We start from the raw sequence: 17,810 nt of genomic DNA on the forward strand, positions 1-17,810 counted from the left end.
TTAAACTATAGCGTCGCGTCGTCGCGTTTTATTTTATTTATTGCTTGAATACTGATCTAATTTCCGATGAAAAATGAATGATTTATCTCAATCATGGCATAACAAATTACTCCAAGCTGCACAAAAAATGTCCACTCGATCGAGCATTTTCCGGTTTATTGTGGTGATCAATTTTACTTCTAGCTCGTAAATGATACTATTCATACCGTACAGAGGGTACTTATAGTATAAACATGGGTTTTTACATGGCAAATATTTATTCCACCCCATAGGCGTCACAGAGTAATCAGTAATGTTTAGTTGGCACGCGGCGACACGTGCGGGCTTCAGAGCTGCATCCGCTACGCGCGCTCGGGCTCTTTAATGTTATTCATGTATGATATAAGCAAACTTAGGATTAAGTTTAGCGTTTATAACGCGATAATGGCTTTTCGAATTAGGGATGTTTGTTTCCGAGGCGGCGCGGCGTGTGGCTGTATGAGATTAAGTAGGACCTTACAGAAATTTTGCGCACACATTTTCTAAATACTGCTTACCTATATCTTCTAAAATAGGCGAGTACCACAGAAATGCCCGTTTAGTGTTTACCTAACTACTAACTATCGACTTACTATTGAAAAACCTTATATAACTCTCGTCAAAAACCTCAGAACTTATAGGTAAGTAAAACAAAGGCTGCTCTACTTTATTATTATTTAATTACCAAATGCTGCAGCAGCCTTTAACTTCTTTGCACGGAAATATGGCACGGGAATTGGGTGCGGGACTCCGAGTATAATCTTAATTCATACCACATCAAAAATCGGTTAGGCTATTGAAGCATAGGTACAAGTAAAGAAAACAGACCTAGAGAAAGAGAAACTTTCCTATCCATTCTCATCTATAAATATATAAGTATAATTTGTAGGTGTTGACTGTTGAATGTTGATATAACACCATCATGGGTCGGCAGACAATAGATTTTCAATACGGCCGGCTGCCGCTTGGGAAATAAATGGGTATTGATGGTTGATGGGATAATAAACACTCTAATAAAAGCAAAACGATTTGAACGCATGCGCGCAATGCATGCGCAATGTGTTTTTTATGGACGATATATATGTTCAAGTAATCACTAATGACTAAACAAGAGAGAAACAAATTCGCGTGCCCATCGTGTGCCTGAGCTATTGGCAAATTGTTGGGTAAACGAAATGAGTTTTTGCTAAAAAATTAAAACATATGAGAGCTGACGTTTGACAACTGACAAATGACAGGTTGTCGTAATGACACAACGTGTGTATAACCTCCAAAAAGAAGTGTTTACTTTTATTTATTAGTTAATAAGTGTTAAAATGGATGATTTACAACTAAATATTAGTGTATCTAAAAAGGTATTTTGTATGGTTTTCGTATTTTATACTTCTGTGATCTGATATCTTTACTAAACGTTGTTTTCTGTTCATGTTTAGAACAATAACAAAGCAAACAGGCAAAGAGTTGATCAGCAAAGTAATGGGTATAAATTTAAATCCAAGCCAGACTTTAGTGGCAAAATATTCGCCAGGAAACGGCACATAAACGTAGATCGTGCAAATCTTAATTACAAGCCCGGGGAACCGCAGAACAAAAAGTTTAAGCAAAATGAACCTCAAGTATCCAATAATTCCACACCAGCTCCAGAGAAAAGGGATTTAGCATCTCAACTACGAGATCTAAGTGAAAGCAAAGGAAAATTTGCAAACAAAAACTATCAAGATATTCATGATGAATTGCAAATCAAACAGAAACCAAAAGGAAGCTGGATATCATCTCTATTCAAAAATAATCCGGAAGTTCCACGTGTGGGTCAAAAAGCGGTCAAGCCCGTAGTAGAAAAAGTATTCTCTGGAACTACTTTTGCAGATCTAAATGTACATCCCCACAGCATAGCCAACTTAAAACAAAATCTCAACTTGACCGAGCTGATGACAGTACAACAGAAATCTATTCCTATAATATTACAAGGACGAGATGTACTTATCAGGTATATTACTTATATTTTATTGTTTTCAAATAAATTACAGTAGTTTTAGGTAGGATTATTTGTGTATTCTAAACTACCTGTGAAACAGTTTTTGAGCATACTCCCTTTTAATTTGTTTTAATATTGATGTAAATAGTACTGAAACTTAACTTTAATATTATGTGCTAATGGATTTTATACACGGTTAGTATGTGCACATGAACACTATGTGACAATTAAGTTATCAGCATAATATAAACCAGGAGTGAGTTTTGAAATTAACTATTTACTTTTAAATTTTGTAATAGCTGTCACAATTTTATTTATTTAGGTCACAAACAGGTTCAGGGAAGACTTTAGCATATGCATTACCATTGATTGAGGGCTTGCAAGCCATAAGACCTAAAATCAACAGGCATGATGGAGTCCGAGTAGTAGTGGTAGTGCCAACTAGAGAGCTTGCCGTGCAGACATATGAGTTGTTCGTAAAACTCACAAAAGTATGTATCTTGCCCTCTGCGTTAAAAAGTTAATTTTACAGTTACTTTAAATGTGTAATATATCTCAAAAAACTTTTAACATTCTCATTTGCAATACCATTTGTACACAATGTTCTTATTTGTATGAGAATTTCACAATTGTGTATAATAATATTTTATTGTTTCCTTAGAATTTTATTTTCTTGTAAGTTATTCTATATTTGTAGCCTTTTATTTGGATTGTGCCCGGTCTTTTGAGTGGTGGACAGAAAAGAAAAGCTGAGAAGGCAAGACTAAGGAAAGGGCTGAGCATACTAGTGGGCACTCCGGGCAGAATCAATGACCACTTGAGGCACACACATTCATTAAATTTTTCTAAGACTGGGTATGAATTTATAAAATTTTCTCTTATAATTTTTTTTCAAAATATTATAATTTATAAATAAAAGAATATTATATTTAAAGATATTGTGTTATTGTTTAATTATTACTATGACATATTATTATGATTATTTTTCCGACCCAAATATCGACCAATAGAATTGCACCATTCGACGTCACATGGTACAACCTACATGGTATTATACTGATAATTTTTTGAAAATTTTCTCTGGTAGTTGCTATATATTGCTATATATAAAAGACAAACACGTCAAACTGACAGGTTGAATTCAATTGTGTCTCATGGTGCAATTATATTGGCCGACATTTGGGACGGAAAAATAATCCCCCGAATACCACACGAGCTTCAAAATTATCTGGCATTTCCCTCAAGGTTCCCTGCAAACAAATAAAGTCGTCAAGTTTTTCAGGAAAAATCACTCGCGCTTCGCGCTCGTGATTTTTTAACCTGAAAAACTTGAATCCTTCATTTGTTTGCAACGAACCTATCGGGAAATATCCGATAATTTTGAAGCTCTTGTGGTATATAAGTGATAATTTTGTGTAAAGTCTCTACTTACATTTAAGTCCTGTATAAAGTTATATTTTAATTGTAATTTTATTTTTATCATATTAGTTGTCTTATATTGGACGAGGCAGATCGCTTACTGGACATGGGTTATGAAAAAGATGTTGCAGCAATAGTAAAAGCCATCGAGGACCACAAAAGAGCAGCCACCTATGATCCATTGGCTCTAGTCAAACAATCCTTTAACAAGAAGGCTGCAGATGAAACTGAGGAGAATCAAGATACTGAACAAGTAGAAAACGAAGTAACTGATGTGACTAATAATACTGAACATCCACTTACACAAGTGTTCATGACCAAAGAAAGACAAACGATACTTTTGTCTGCTACTTTGACAAAGGTAAGTTAATTCGTAAGTTCAAGACTTTTCATTAAGTAGCCGCAAGTTGTAGCTAAGGCAATGTTTAATCAATAAAGGCCCTAAAGAACTAGTTCCGCGCGGACTATAAATTCTATTTTTTTTCTTTATATTCAGGCTGTAGAGAATTTAGCAGGCATCACGATGAAAGATCCAGTTTTTGTTGATACTTCTGAAGGAAAAGCACTAGTTGCAGATTCACTGCAAAAAGAGAAAGATCATATGAAAAATAAAAATATAGAAAAACTCGTACAAAAAGACAAGAGTAATAAATCGATAGAAAACACAAAACCTGAAGTTCCAATATTGAAACAAGAAGTTGTTGCAGAAACAAAATCAAGTGAAGAAGAACAAGCTAAAACAGAAAGCCAACCAGTTATAGAAATGAGAGGAAGTAAGTTTTCATAATAATTAATAATAACATTAAGAATAAAAAGGTTAATTAATTTACGTTTTCTTCTGTTTTTAGAATTGAAAGCTTTTAGTGGTTCCTTTTTCCCTGAATTATTTGAAAATAAAGAAAAGACAGATGAACCTAAAGTGGCTAAACCTCAGAAAGTGGCAAATAATGCTGAAAATAAAGATGACAGTGACAGTGATTCTGATTATGAATATTTCAAAGTACAAAACCTGAATGACAATAAAGTACAAACAGTAACAAATGGTAACAAAGAGGAATCTGAAGAGGAAGATGTAGAAAAACCTAATGTTTTCCTGCAGGCTATAAAATCAGCTGTCACAGAAGATGAACTGGTGTTGCCAGCCACAGTGAATCAAACCTTCCTAGTCATACCAATGAAATTACGACTCGTAACTCTTTGCTCTCTCATCATTGAACACTGTATTCTAAACAAGAAAGGAGGAAAAATGATCGTGTTTATGGCAACACTGGAAATGGTTGATTATCATTCTGAACTTATAGAAACTGTTTTAACTGGTAAGAAGTTCAAGAAGAAAAAAGATTCGAAAAGTAAAGAAGCCAAAGGGAAGAAGAGAAAAGCTGACAATAGTGATGAAGAGGTAAGTTAAATAGCTTTATAATGTTAATTTTGTTGAGGAATTAAAAACGAAACTCACAATAATATTGAGTAAAATTATGCTCCTTTAGGATGGTTCAGACTCAGATGGATCAAATTCAGAATTTGAAGTTGATTACGAGATTCCAGAAGAAGGCAGTCTAGTCCCAGTAGATTTAGATGTGTTCAGTTTGCATGGCTCCATGCCTCATGAGAGAAGAATAGAAGTTTTCAAACAGTTCCGAACTGCAAAGAGAGGACTACTTATTTGTACTGTGAGTATTGATTTGATGTTCTCAAATGTTTCATTTTGTTTATGCCATGTTTACATTTTACTTTTATTAAGTACAGTAATTTAAATTTTTTTTTTTTTTTTAATTGTTTATTAGGGTAAAAAAACAATATCACCATATAAGATACGTTTACACACAGTCTTACTCTATACATATAAGTAATTGTGATATCCACATCATTTACCACATATATAAAATGTAAAATGTATTTAAGTTTAATTATAAGTAGTTGAGATTTTAACCTTGATTGATTAGCAGGCGGCACCCTAGCCCTACGACATTAGGTCTTGGGATCAGTGACAAGTACCACTAGGGTGCCGTATGCGAGATCAATCTAGTTTACAAACAGTACCTATTTAGTATCATGTAGTTAATTAAAATTACTTTAAGTAATAACGTATAAGGCTGCTTTTGATTTTTACAAGCTTATTACAAGATCAAAGCCAAACAACTAAACAAATTCTAGTATCAAATAAAACGAAAAGATTTACAGGATCTAACAGTTTAAAGTAATACCTAATTACTAGGAGTTAACAATCAAAGCTATGCGTTTGTCTGTGTTATGTGTACCTTGGTTTGCCATTTATGAGTGTGTGGCACCCTAGCCCTGCGACACAAGGTCATGGGATCAGTAACTAAGGCTATAAGTTAACATGTGTTATTTTTATATAAATTTTAAAAAATATACAATATGTAGGCACAAATTGATAACACGTGTAAGTGCACAATACCTGCGGTAAGACATGTGAGAGTTTGTTTGAGTTTATATGTGTGCTAATTGTGTTTATCATCGTATTTTGAGTGTGTGGCACCCTAGCCCTACGACATATTATTGAGATCTTGGGATCGGTGACGATGACCACTAGGGTGCCGTATCCTGTTTCTGTATATGTTCAACACACTACGCACGAACATTTTGCGAAATATCTTAACAATACAGTTTTATCATTAAGTGACACTAGTGATATTTATTTTAGAGAGTTCCTCTGAGAGCAGTTTTTTAAAAGCAGTGGCTTTATTGGCATTAATATCTATATGGTTAAAGTGTCTGTTGTATAAGGCAAGCATATGATTAGTTGGTGCACGGAGACCTGCATTAGTACGTGATAATCTTGTCGCAAATACTTCAGAAGCAGCACGACAAGCTCTTTTGTGTGTTCTGAGAGGCACTCTGTAACTAAGGTCATTTACAATATCGATACAGTCATATTTATTGTGGCAGATGTCATACAATAACATCATCTGAAGTTGCATTCTTCTACATTTTAAGCTTAGTAATTTATACTTTTCTAGTAACTTAGGGTACGATAGGTAGTATAACCGACACTTATATTGCACACAACGTAAGAAACTTTTCTGCACTTTTTCTAGGTAGTGTGAGTATTCTGCGTACATCGGATCCCATATACATGAAGCATATTCTAGTTGTGAGCGAATTAAGGTTTTGTATAAATATAGATATGTACTAGGTCGTTTGAAATCGTTACTAGCTCTTAATACAAAACCGTACATCTTAAAAGCTTTACTGCAAATAGTATCTACATGAGTGTCCAGCGTCAACTTGGCATCCAATATAACCCCAAGGTCACGAATAGTGAAGACTTTTTCTAAATTATGGCCATCTATGGAGTAGTTATGTATTATGGGTCGACGTTTTCTAGTAAAAGAGATCGTTTTACATTTATTTAAACTTAGCTGTAATTTATTGGCATCACAATAGTTTGCAAATCTATTAAGATCCTCCTGAAGCCTCCTCTGGTCATCAGCATTGTCAACGGTGCGATAAATCTTTAAGTCGTCTGCATATAGTAGAAATTTACAATTTTTAAAACATTTGTGAATATCGTTTATGTAGATGATGAACAGCAGGGGGCCAAGGACAGACCCCTGAGGCACTCCTGACGTTATAAAATTAGTATCAAAGTTAGATTCATACCCATTAATGACAACTTTCTGCGTCCTATTTGTGACATAAGATTTAAACCATCTCCATAGATTACCACGGATACCGTTAAAAGCGATTTTTTCAAGTAATAGTTTATGGTCGACGCGATCGAAAGCCTTTCTAAAATCTGTGTATATACTATCTGTTTGTTTATTACAATCCAGATTTGTAAAAAGTTGATTGGTATAAACCATAAGGTTTGTTACAGTAGAGCGATTACGGACGAAACCATGCTGTTGTTGAAGGATATTTCTGTGTAATAGTGGGTATATGTAGTTATGTACTAGCCTTTCGAGTAATTTAGACAATGTTGGAAGTATCGAGATTGGTCGGTAATTAGTTATATCTGTTTTGGAGCCTCCCTTATGAATTGGGGTGATTCTGGCAGATTTCCATGCCGTTGGGCACACGCCTTCTGCCAAGCATTTATTATAAAGATTTGTCAACGGCTCATGTATAGCTTCTGCAGTATATTTAAGGAAAATTGGAGGTACATTATCGAGACCTGCTGCTTTTGTGCTATCTAGAGCTTTAAGTTCCTTAAGGACGTTACCTTCTTCTAGTTTTATGTCACTGATAATAGTGCCGTTAGTGGGTCCGCCCTCTTCTCCCGTTATATTATCTACATTAAAAGAGTCTGTCAGTTCAGAGGGTTGGAACACCGACTGAAAAAAAGTGGCGAATAGGTTACAAGTTTCCTCGAGGGTTTTGGCCTTTATATTATTGTAATGTACGTTAGTAGGAATATTATGTACAATGATTGAAATGCCAATTTAAATATGAGCCCTCGTATTTATAGGCTGTTACTGTTGGTGGATCCTTGCTTTTAATTTGACTCTATAATTTAGCCAATAGTGTAATATAATAATTATTGTAATATAATATAATTATAATTGAAAAGAAATATGAACCAAAAACAACAATATTATAATCAATTTTCGTTTTTGCGTACACATTTCTGCGTTTACGTTCGTATGGCGTACGAGTTTGAGATCTTACTTGAGATCTTATTAATATTTTAATATATCCTCTCGTGTAGGATGTAGCAGCGAGAGGCTTGGACGTACCGCGTGTGGACTTGGTGCTACAGTACTGCGCGCCCGCCTCCGCCACAGATTATGTACACAGGTATATTTTTTAATGTGCAAGTTTATGTCTAGATTAGTATTATCCATAGTAATATTATAAATATGAATGTGTGTCTATCTATCTGCCTATCTGCCTATCTGTCTGTCTGTCTGTCTGTCTGTCTGTCTGCCTGCCTGCCTGTCTGTCTTCCGACATACTGACCTCCTTTTATAGTAAAAATTTTTGATGACATTGCGTTATTAGAAAGCATGAAGCAAGAAGTTTTAAGCACACAGGTTTACCTATCTATACTTCTTTCTTTCGCTCGCTGTTTTTATACCCTGTGGAAACAAGATAAAGGTGCTCCCTCACCCGGCATTCGCTTCTAATGTAACGTTGCTGAGTCGAGCATTACATCAGTGAGGGAGGAGAACCGAGCATTACAATGCTCACCTTGAAATAATACAATGTATAATATCTTTATACAACTTGTAACATCGATGCTACGTGACAGTGAAGGCAACTTGCTATGTAATGCTCAAAGTCGAATCTATAATGTTACATTTTACACGAACTTTATATTATCTTTTTAGAAAGAAAATACTACAATTTCTTCTTCTTTTTAGTTCTTTTAGAAGTAAAGTACTATCTTATTCATGTTGACGTCCCCCCCGGCCCAGAACCTGGGTACGCCCATGGTTCCTTGTATAATAATATGACTTTCAAGGGTGGGTCGGACGGGACGCGCGGCGCATGTCGGAGCCGCGGTGATGTTCCTGCTGCCGAGCGAGACAGAATTCGTCAGACATCTTGAACAGAAGCGCATCAGGTATGCTGTGTATCGTTGCACACTTCCCTCAAAACTAGGGTTGCCATCACCTTTATTGCCGTCGCCGGTCTAGCACGACAAAAATCGCAGACATTTGGTCAAAATATGGTTATTTCCCTGGACACCCATTAAAAACTATTTACTTATTACGTCCCAAATTTTTCAACAAATATTTGTAAAAATGTGATTAACTTAAGTCCTTTAAATCGTACTTGATTTTGATCAAAGAAGAATGAAAGTGTGTATGCTTAGCGAGTTTTTATCTTTTGTTTATTGCCGTCAGGCTAAAAAGTTGGTTTTCAAAAGTCTCCGGATTTCACCCGGACACTTTTCAAAAACCCGGCCGGACGGTCCCCGGGCGCCCTTCAAACTAGGACAAATCCGGGGAAATCCGGACGGATGGCAACCCTACTCAAAACCATCAACATTCATCCACTCACATACATCACCTTACACTTTACAGAAAGCAGTCATCCTCAACACATGTCGCATCGTCCGCAAGTTTTTAGCTATTAATAATAATTAATTAACACATCACCTGTAGTTGTTTGGCCACAATCCCACAACTTCAGTAGAACTCTGTAAAGGAGAATGGAAATCCCAAAAAAACATAAAAATAATGCTTTATTTCAGGCAATAAAATACAGCCCATATGAATTATTAGTAGATTGTATTATTATTATTGAACAATTTTTCCTTAACTTATGTTAGTAGGTTAGTAATTAATTTTAATTTTAGTTAATTTTAATTGCTCGACACTACAAGCATGCACCATGCTACATAATACTAATTATATCTAGTACTGTCAATTTGACAGTGTTAAAGCAGCATCTCAATTCACCTGAAAGTGTACTTTGTGAATGTGTTTCTTTACTAATTTTTTACCAGGTTACGACAAGACGACGAGTCAAAGTCCTTAGAAGCGCTGCGTACAGTCGCGCCCACCGCGGCGACGATGCAGCGCGCGGCCATCGCGGTACAGTCGCGGCTGGAGTACACCGCGCACAGCTCCAAGGAGTGGCTGGCCAGAGCGAGCAGAGGTAGGGCTAACGGCCACACTCAGAGACATATCCGTATGTCTGTTTGTTACCCCTTCTCGCCCAAACCGCTGAACCGATTTTGCTGAAATTTGGTAAGGAGATACTTTGAGTTCCGGGATATAGGATTCTTTTTATCCCGAAAACATGTACGTTTCCGCGCGATAAAATAATTTTGGCGCAACGGAGTTGCGCGCGTCATCTAGTAATTCATATTTTTTATTCTGATATTGGTCGTTTTCTAGTGATATTGGTCTAGAAACCGAGATAGCTACAGCTTTGTAGTGGAGTAGACCAAAATAAAACCTGTAGTCTAGTTCATAGAGTGGCATTTTATTTGAATTTTTTTCGGTCGCGGTCGCCCGACGCGGGGATCTGAAAGCCAACTTAAGGGGGTTAAACCGTGGTTGGTGTGAAAATGTTGAAGTTATTGGAATGAAATTCAGTACTTATAAAAATTATTTATCGAATGTTATGACACACGTAAAATATTTAAATTATTAATGATTATAGTTTTTGCGTTTTAAGATGATATGGGCGACACATTATAATTGACAATAGTAAGAAAGTTACCTTTGAAAATTAATCGATAATTTAAAAATATCGAAACACTTCGTAAAGGAATTGCAATCGAAATTATCGATTTCGTACTAACGTTTCAGAGTGGCGCCAGCGATTTAAAATGGCCACCCTTTTTATCGATTTGATTTCGATTCAACAGTGTCAATCTCTATTGGCATAAGTTCCATTTCATGCATCTGACATTTTTCAAATATTTTCGTAACAATAATTTTCACAGCTAAAATTTATAATTTTATATTAATGAGTTTAGCATTTAGCAACTTTTCATTTTTATTCATTTACAATTATAGGAAACATTTGTTTTTGTAGATGGAATATAATTTATTACATTTAGATTTTTTTTGTTTTCTTGTAAAAAAAAACCCGTAGCAAGGAATATAAGAAGTGTCTCCTATATCATCTTAAAACGCACAAACTATAAGTATTTAATATTAATTTCATTAGATGTATGGACTGTTTTGTCGGTACATATGGGCATAAACCCGACCATAATACTATAAAGGCCCGCGATGCATTATTATAAGTAAATTTCTTTGTTAGTACAAGCTCATGTGCTGCATGTTGTATCGAGATTCATACTTCATTGTACTATCAGAGAAGTTGATTATAGGCTGATGGCGGACCTACGTTATTTGGTCGCGTTAAACCCGGCCAGACAGATCACGACTGATATTGAATTAACGTAAACAAACCAAATAACGTAGGTCTGTCAACTGATAGGCAGTTGATTTTTGAATCAATTTCTCTGATGATCTGATGTCTACACTCTACTCGCATACAATAATATAGTATTTCGTTTCTGCGCATACGTGGGCATCATGAAAATGTATGCGATTTGACATTGGTCATCGCCTCGCCAGCGAATACTAATGTCAAATCCATACATTTTGTAGCACTAGCGTTAGTGTTAGCGTTAGCGTTTTGCCACTTGTCTACGGGGGCTGGACACCAATATTTTTGAAGCATGTGTGATAGATACAAACCGCTATTTCTATCTATCTGGCAACCGGAGTTTAGTATTATTATGTGGAAATTAGTAAATACTGAGTACATTTTCATAAGGACAATAATAGACAGTTGATACGTAATTAAGTTATTAATATTTTTATTACTACTAATTATTATAATAGCATTATTTTTATTGTTATGGTAAATATAATGAGCTTGTTATATTGCTTGATGCATATACTTAAATATGGTAAATATGTAAATTTGGAAGGAAAATGCTAGAAAATTCACTAAAACACTTCGTTCTGTAGTCTTCATGGCAATTATTTAATCCTTGAAATAAGATCACATAAAGTAATTTTTTTACGACAACGAAAATAAAAGAAAATCTTTGCTGACTTTATCTATGTAATATTATGTATGTTCATTGTTCAGGGCTCCCATAAGGGCTACTGGCGGGCGCCTGTGTGCAAAAAAAGGAATTTGGCGCCCCTTTAGGCAAATTTTTTTGGGACCTTGGTTTTGGCGCCCCTAGAGGATAGCGCCCGTGTGCATTGCCCACATTGCACATATGATAGCGGAAGCCCTGTGTATGTTGTATAAACGTCGTATGTTTGTTTAATCGTAGCTCTCCTAATGGACCAAGAGCCTGCGACGGCCAGACCTTCCTCAGTTTCGTAATACTGAAAGTTTACCTGTTTCTGACCTTTACAGAGGTAAGAACGACCAGCAACTATGGAGTTTCGGTCGCAGTTACTTTAGAAGGTATCCAGTTATGAAGGTCTACCTGACCTTCGAGAAAGAGTAAAGTCACTTCATAGCTTATATTCTCAGCGGCAAGCGGAGGAATCTGGTTTTCCAGTGCCGGACATTTTTACAGCTGCCAGACACCCTTATGCTAAGTACCTACTCACATACGATCTCGATCGAGCAATAACGTCGAGCAAAACCCGCGGTCGGGATTTCGTCCACACATTCAGCATTGCTCGATAGTTTTATTCTAAATCGACATTTTTAATTCCATCAAGCCGGCTCGATGCGAGCCTCGGAGCTGTGAGTTTTGCCGTTCATACAGTAATTATTACTCGATTTGGAGTAAAACTATCGAGCAAAACCGCATGTGAGTACTTAGCATTACACTATCTGAAAGTCTAAAACTTTAAAGGGGTCTAGCAGTGGGGAGCAACTGTCAAAAATGTCTGGCACTGGAAGACGAGATTTCTACACTTACCGCTAAGCTAAGTTATAAAATTGAGCTTAACTCTTTCTCGAAGGTTAGGTAGACCTTCAGAACTGGATACCTCCTAAAGTAACTGCGACCGAAACTCCATAATTGCTGATCATTCCTCTTAGGCCTGGAGATACTGACACAAAATTCTTGGTCATTTGTACCAGGCAAAAAGGAAAATGATGGTCATAGCGCTCGCACTGGCAGCCCAAACGCGTAGGCGTTAATCGAACGTGTCGGACGATTTGTTCCACAAAAATGCTTGTTTTTTCAGATAGTCGAAAAAAAATAAGTAGGCAAAAGCGTAATGCCATACTTGTCGGGTGCGGCTTACAGCCCGCCATACCGACGCGAATACGTTAATTTTAATAAAAAAATTGAACCATTTGTACCAGGCTAATTTTTGCATTGCTAATCATCGTCGAGTAGCCATTCACGAAAATCACCTTGCCATACTTTTCCGAAAGCGCCCAATGGCCGCCATACCACTGCAAAGGTGTAATTTTTTTTTTCACCAAACGATTTGTACCACCCTGAAACTTTTTTAACAGTTCCCTGTATTTTAAAACGCCAGTTTTGACAGTTCTCCTTTACCAGCAGCGCCCCCGCCCACGTGCATTTTAAAAAGCCTTGCCGAACCATACCTACGGTTGACAGATACTTACGTAGTGCGTTAGATGATCAATGGAGCTATGTCAATATAGTAATAAACCAAACATTAAAGTAACATAATTTTTCAGCTTTCACATCATGGGTGCGGTTCTATTCGGGCTACCCGCGTGAAGTTCGCGAAATGTTGGACGCGCGGAAACTTCACCTCGGTCACGCGGCCAAGGCGTTCGCGCTCCGAGAGACACCGGCCGCGCTGGCAAAACGCGCTCGTTCCGATCCCAAGCTGAAAAAAGAAAAACCTGTGAACAGGTTGACAGTGAGAGAAGAGGATGAGAAGAAACGACCAGGGTAAGATTTACCAACCATTCTTAGGGTTCCGTACCCAAAGGGTAAAAACGGGTTACGGGACCCTATTACTGAGACTTCGATGTTTGTCCGTCTGTCTCCAAGCTGTAACTTAAGAACCGCTATAGCTAAACTTTTGAAATTTTTACAGATTGTGTATTTCTGTTGCCGCTATAACAACAAATACTAAGAACAAAATACAATAAATATTTAAGGGGGCGCCTTAAATAAGCCGTCTGTGTTTAAAATTTTTTAATTAACACAAATGCTTCACCTAATAAGTTATATCAATGCCTAATAACATAGCAAATAAAATGTAATTAACGACTCAAAACGGTTCCATGGTCACATGGATATAGTCCAAAATTAAAGCTTTTTAATTTTGTGTTTAAATACATCGAGACTAATAAATAAGTTTTACTACTGCCGTACGACATAAATTATATTTAAGTAACGACGTTACAGTCTGAATAGTATTTTATTGTTTTAATGAATTTAATTACGAGTCGCCATTTTGAAAAGTAGTTGCCACTCAAAATAGAATTGCGCAATTAACTCTCAGGTTTCTCGTAATGCGGGTGTGACTAATAATTAAATATTAATTGCAGGTTCCCAAAAATGAAAGTGAGTATGTTCGGCGGGAAGGTGTTCAACAAACAGAGCTCCATGCACACCGCCAGCGAGTTCGACAGCGGTCTTCCGCCCGTAGATACCTACACGAAGAAGAAGAAGAAGAATTGACACTCATAATTTTTAATTGATACATGTAAATACCACGGAACTGTACAGATAGGTTATATAGAAATACATTAACTTAATTGACTATTAGTGGTATTATTCATCAACAAAAAGCTCCGGCCCCGCTAATGAATCGTGGAGCTGATCCAAAAATTGTAATCGCAGAGTCGAGATTAATGGAGGCGGCCGATGGCTACCGTTTCTGACTCACGAGTGACTCGAATGAAAAATGAGTTTAAACCATTACCGTGCCCCGTCCGGCCTTTTGATATTTAAATTTTTTTCAAGCGGCCGTCATTACGAGAAGATGATTTGCGAATTTCGCCCCAGCGCGGTTTTTTGTTCGTCGCCAAAGTTGTCGTTTTCATTTATGATGTTTTTATTGCTGCATAATGAAAAATTAAAAGTGTATTGTGAGGCGCTTTCATGCTCTTATCTCTCGCATTTATATCGCCCGATACTCCGCGGTGACAGTTTATTTTCGATAAATTAATTTGATGGAGATAAAGAAGACTCAATATTTCATCGAATTACATGGACTGGTTTTATCTGCCCTTTATGAACCTTTGGATACATATTTGGAGAATATCATAAACTAAAACTTAACCTAGTATGTAAACTTTTTTAGCACTGCTGTGGTTTTACGCGATCAATAAAGGTTTTCAGCAGTTAACAAAATGGTCTTTGAAAAAAAGCAATAGCATTAGCACGTCATGCGAAAAATATAGATTCGTGTACGAGTTAATCGAATTCAAATATGGAATAATTTAAAAGGCGAACAGCAATGGCGATAGTTAATTGTGGCGTTTGTATTGGTCGGCACGCATCATTACTCTCGTATTTACATGTTGAGCGCCAAACCTCGTGAAAAGGCCTTTTCATTAACATCAGCTAAACTGAAAAATTATTCTGCCATATAATACACGAAACTAGCTTATCATATATTATGTAACAAAAGATCTGATGTTTCAACTTTTTATCCCTCATTTTACGTTCTCTTGCTAAATCGATTTTTACATCTTTTGTAAATCAAAGACATCATTCTGCAGAGAGTATCAATTATTGCTATACCTATCAAAAACCCAGAATCATAGTCGGGCTTATGTAAAATGCTGTAGGTAAAACGTGATACGTCTATTTTAACTTCTAAAATAACTTTCATTATTTTTTATTCAATACGTCGACTTGTATAACAAACTTTAGGATCATGCCTTGCTTTTAGTCAATCAAAAAGTTAATCAAGTTTATGTATGCACATTTATATTGTCTTTAGGCTACTGCATCGGCGTCCGATTGATGTGGCGATAATAGATAAACTCATTAATGTCCGCACAGTAGGCGACTTCTTACAGCCGACTGACAATGGAGAGGTTTGATTCGGTAGTATAATAGATATCGAGCTCGGTGGGCAAGTTGGTTAATCGTTTTTTACCTATCTGAGTGTTTCTCTCAGAGTATATTACCTAAGAAGTAAGAAAAAGTAAGTAAGATTAAGGGCCTGTTTCACCACTTTCTGATAACGTTCCGAATAGGCTATTCACAATTTTTTTGACATATTCTCTTGATCTGTCAAGTTGATTGGTGAATTATTTGTTACTTATCAGGAAGTGGTGAAACAGGCCCTAAGAGTATTTATTCACCTTAATAATATATAGTTGGAAAAAAATATCTTATGTAATGGGGAAACCATATTATTAACTTCTAAAGACTATTAAAGCTATTTATTCTTAACTAATTTACATTCGATCTAATACAGAGTAATATTATTGTTACTTAAATCTATATCTTTCTAAATCGGACGTTAAGTATATTATAAATTATAATATGTAGTTAATCAAACTTCACAGCACTGCACGGCGCTGCTAACAAATGCTGTGTAGACTCTTATATTATGTCTCGAACTTCAAAATTCAAGCTACAGCGTGCTGCACGACGCTGCTCGCAAACGCAGTCATGTCTCACATATTAGTTGCACTACCGATCTTCAAACATGAGACTCCTACAGGTGTTATTACAGTTGATCTTTGGCGGCCTAAACCTGCAAGTCACGGCCCACCGAATTATGGGCACAAAGCGCCGTTGATACCGAATATTCCATATAAATATTGAGCTAATCGCCCTTTCAATGAGTCGGCTCGCTTTTTATTAATAATTGATCGCAGAGCGGCGAGTCATGACCGTATTGTGAGCGTTTTTTGCCTCCGAACTCATTAATGTATACTACATATGGTACAGAGGGCGTGAAACTCGCCCGAAACTAATTTTCGATGAGTAAACTAAATGGCATGGAACGAATTACTGTTTGTCCTCTTGTCACATCTATTTTCGTTGCGAAATTTACCTACCTAATGTTTACCCCATTTTGGAGTTTGCATCTGTCCGTCAACACTGAACCGCAATTCAAAAGCATAGAATAGGTTTATTTTTGGGGCTTTTTACATTTTGGCTGATATGTGAAAGTAATAATAATATCCTGCACATACATTTAAGGACATTTAACGAATGATACGCAAATGTAGAGTTTGTGGAAATTCTAGCTAGAGTAGTTTGATGACTGACTGACTTATAGACCTACTATCTCCTATTATAGTTTGATTTATTATATAGTCACAATTTGCAAAACATAATTATTCAGATATTATAACTTTCTTTACAGGCATTTATTGATAACATAACATAATATTAAAAGGTTATAAAATTGTAGAGTCTTCACAGAGACTACAATTTTTTCTCACCGGAGCATATCTGTGTATCTAAAACATACTTTTGCTTTTTACACGTTTTCAATTGTATATTTTTATAGTAATTAATAGTAATCATGTACTTTCGTCTGAGTGCCGGCTTCCCTTATCTAATTAAACATTCTCACACGAAACAATAAGGTTGAAATTTAGGAATTATGCGCACGCCGCACCGAGCCGCCGCTTACAGGTAGTTTGGTTAACAGTATAACAGCTGCGTGAGAAGTCGGTTAAATATGTACGGTGACCATGGGTTTTGAACAAATAGCACAGTAGAGTCTTTATCGTCACTATTGATATGCGTCTTGTTGCGACTCTACACACGCATGCTGACTCTACTTTGTCGATAGAGAAGATAAAAATAATTTAGACGTACCTACATATTATTATTTATTATATTATGATTTATGCGTTGTGCAACAACGCGATATGATAAATAGCAATATGGAAAGAGTGTTTGATATGCGCAAGACAGATATGCTAGAAACCGCGTTACCTAATAGTTTAATTTATGATTTTTGACGAAAGCCGATCAAGACGGTCACTATGAATGTTCAATTCTTCACTCATTTTGGTGAATTTAAATTTTACCAAAAACAACCCCATAATATTATATAAATAGTTGCGGACTAATCCG

The 17,810-nt window shown here is 36.3% G+C and overlaps 1 protein-coding gene across 1 annotated transcript; it reads left to right on the plus strand.

Annotated features, from left to right (window-relative positions):
- The first annotated feature begins 1,275 nt into the window (after nucleotides 1-1,275).
- Nucleotides 1,276-14,517, plus strand: LOC121729546 (probable ATP-dependent RNA helicase CG8611). Its single transcript, XM_042118086.1, has 13 exons — nucleotides 1,276-1,373; nucleotides 1,452-2,005; nucleotides 2,316-2,484; nucleotides 2,691-2,848; nucleotides 3,482-3,773; nucleotides 3,909-4,185; nucleotides 4,261-4,811; nucleotides 4,900-5,082; nucleotides 8,085-8,173; nucleotides 8,841-8,942; nucleotides 9,831-9,982; nucleotides 13,478-13,697; nucleotides 14,303-14,517. The coding sequence occupies exons 1-13, from the start codon at nucleotides 1,335-1,337 to the stop codon at nucleotides 14,433-14,435; spliced, it is 2,919 nt and encodes a 972-aa protein (XP_041974020.1). The 5' UTR covers nucleotides 1,276-1,334; the 3' UTR covers nucleotides 14,436-14,517.
- Nucleotides 14,518-17,810: the final 3,293 nt, after the last annotated feature.

The sequence above is a fragment of the Aricia agestis genome, chromosome 8 (assembly GCF_905147365.1).
Source record: "Aricia agestis chromosome 8, ilAriAges1.1, whole genome shotgun sequence".
Classification (NCBI taxonomy): domain Eukaryota; kingdom Metazoa; phylum Arthropoda; class Insecta; order Lepidoptera; family Lycaenidae; genus Aricia; species Aricia agestis.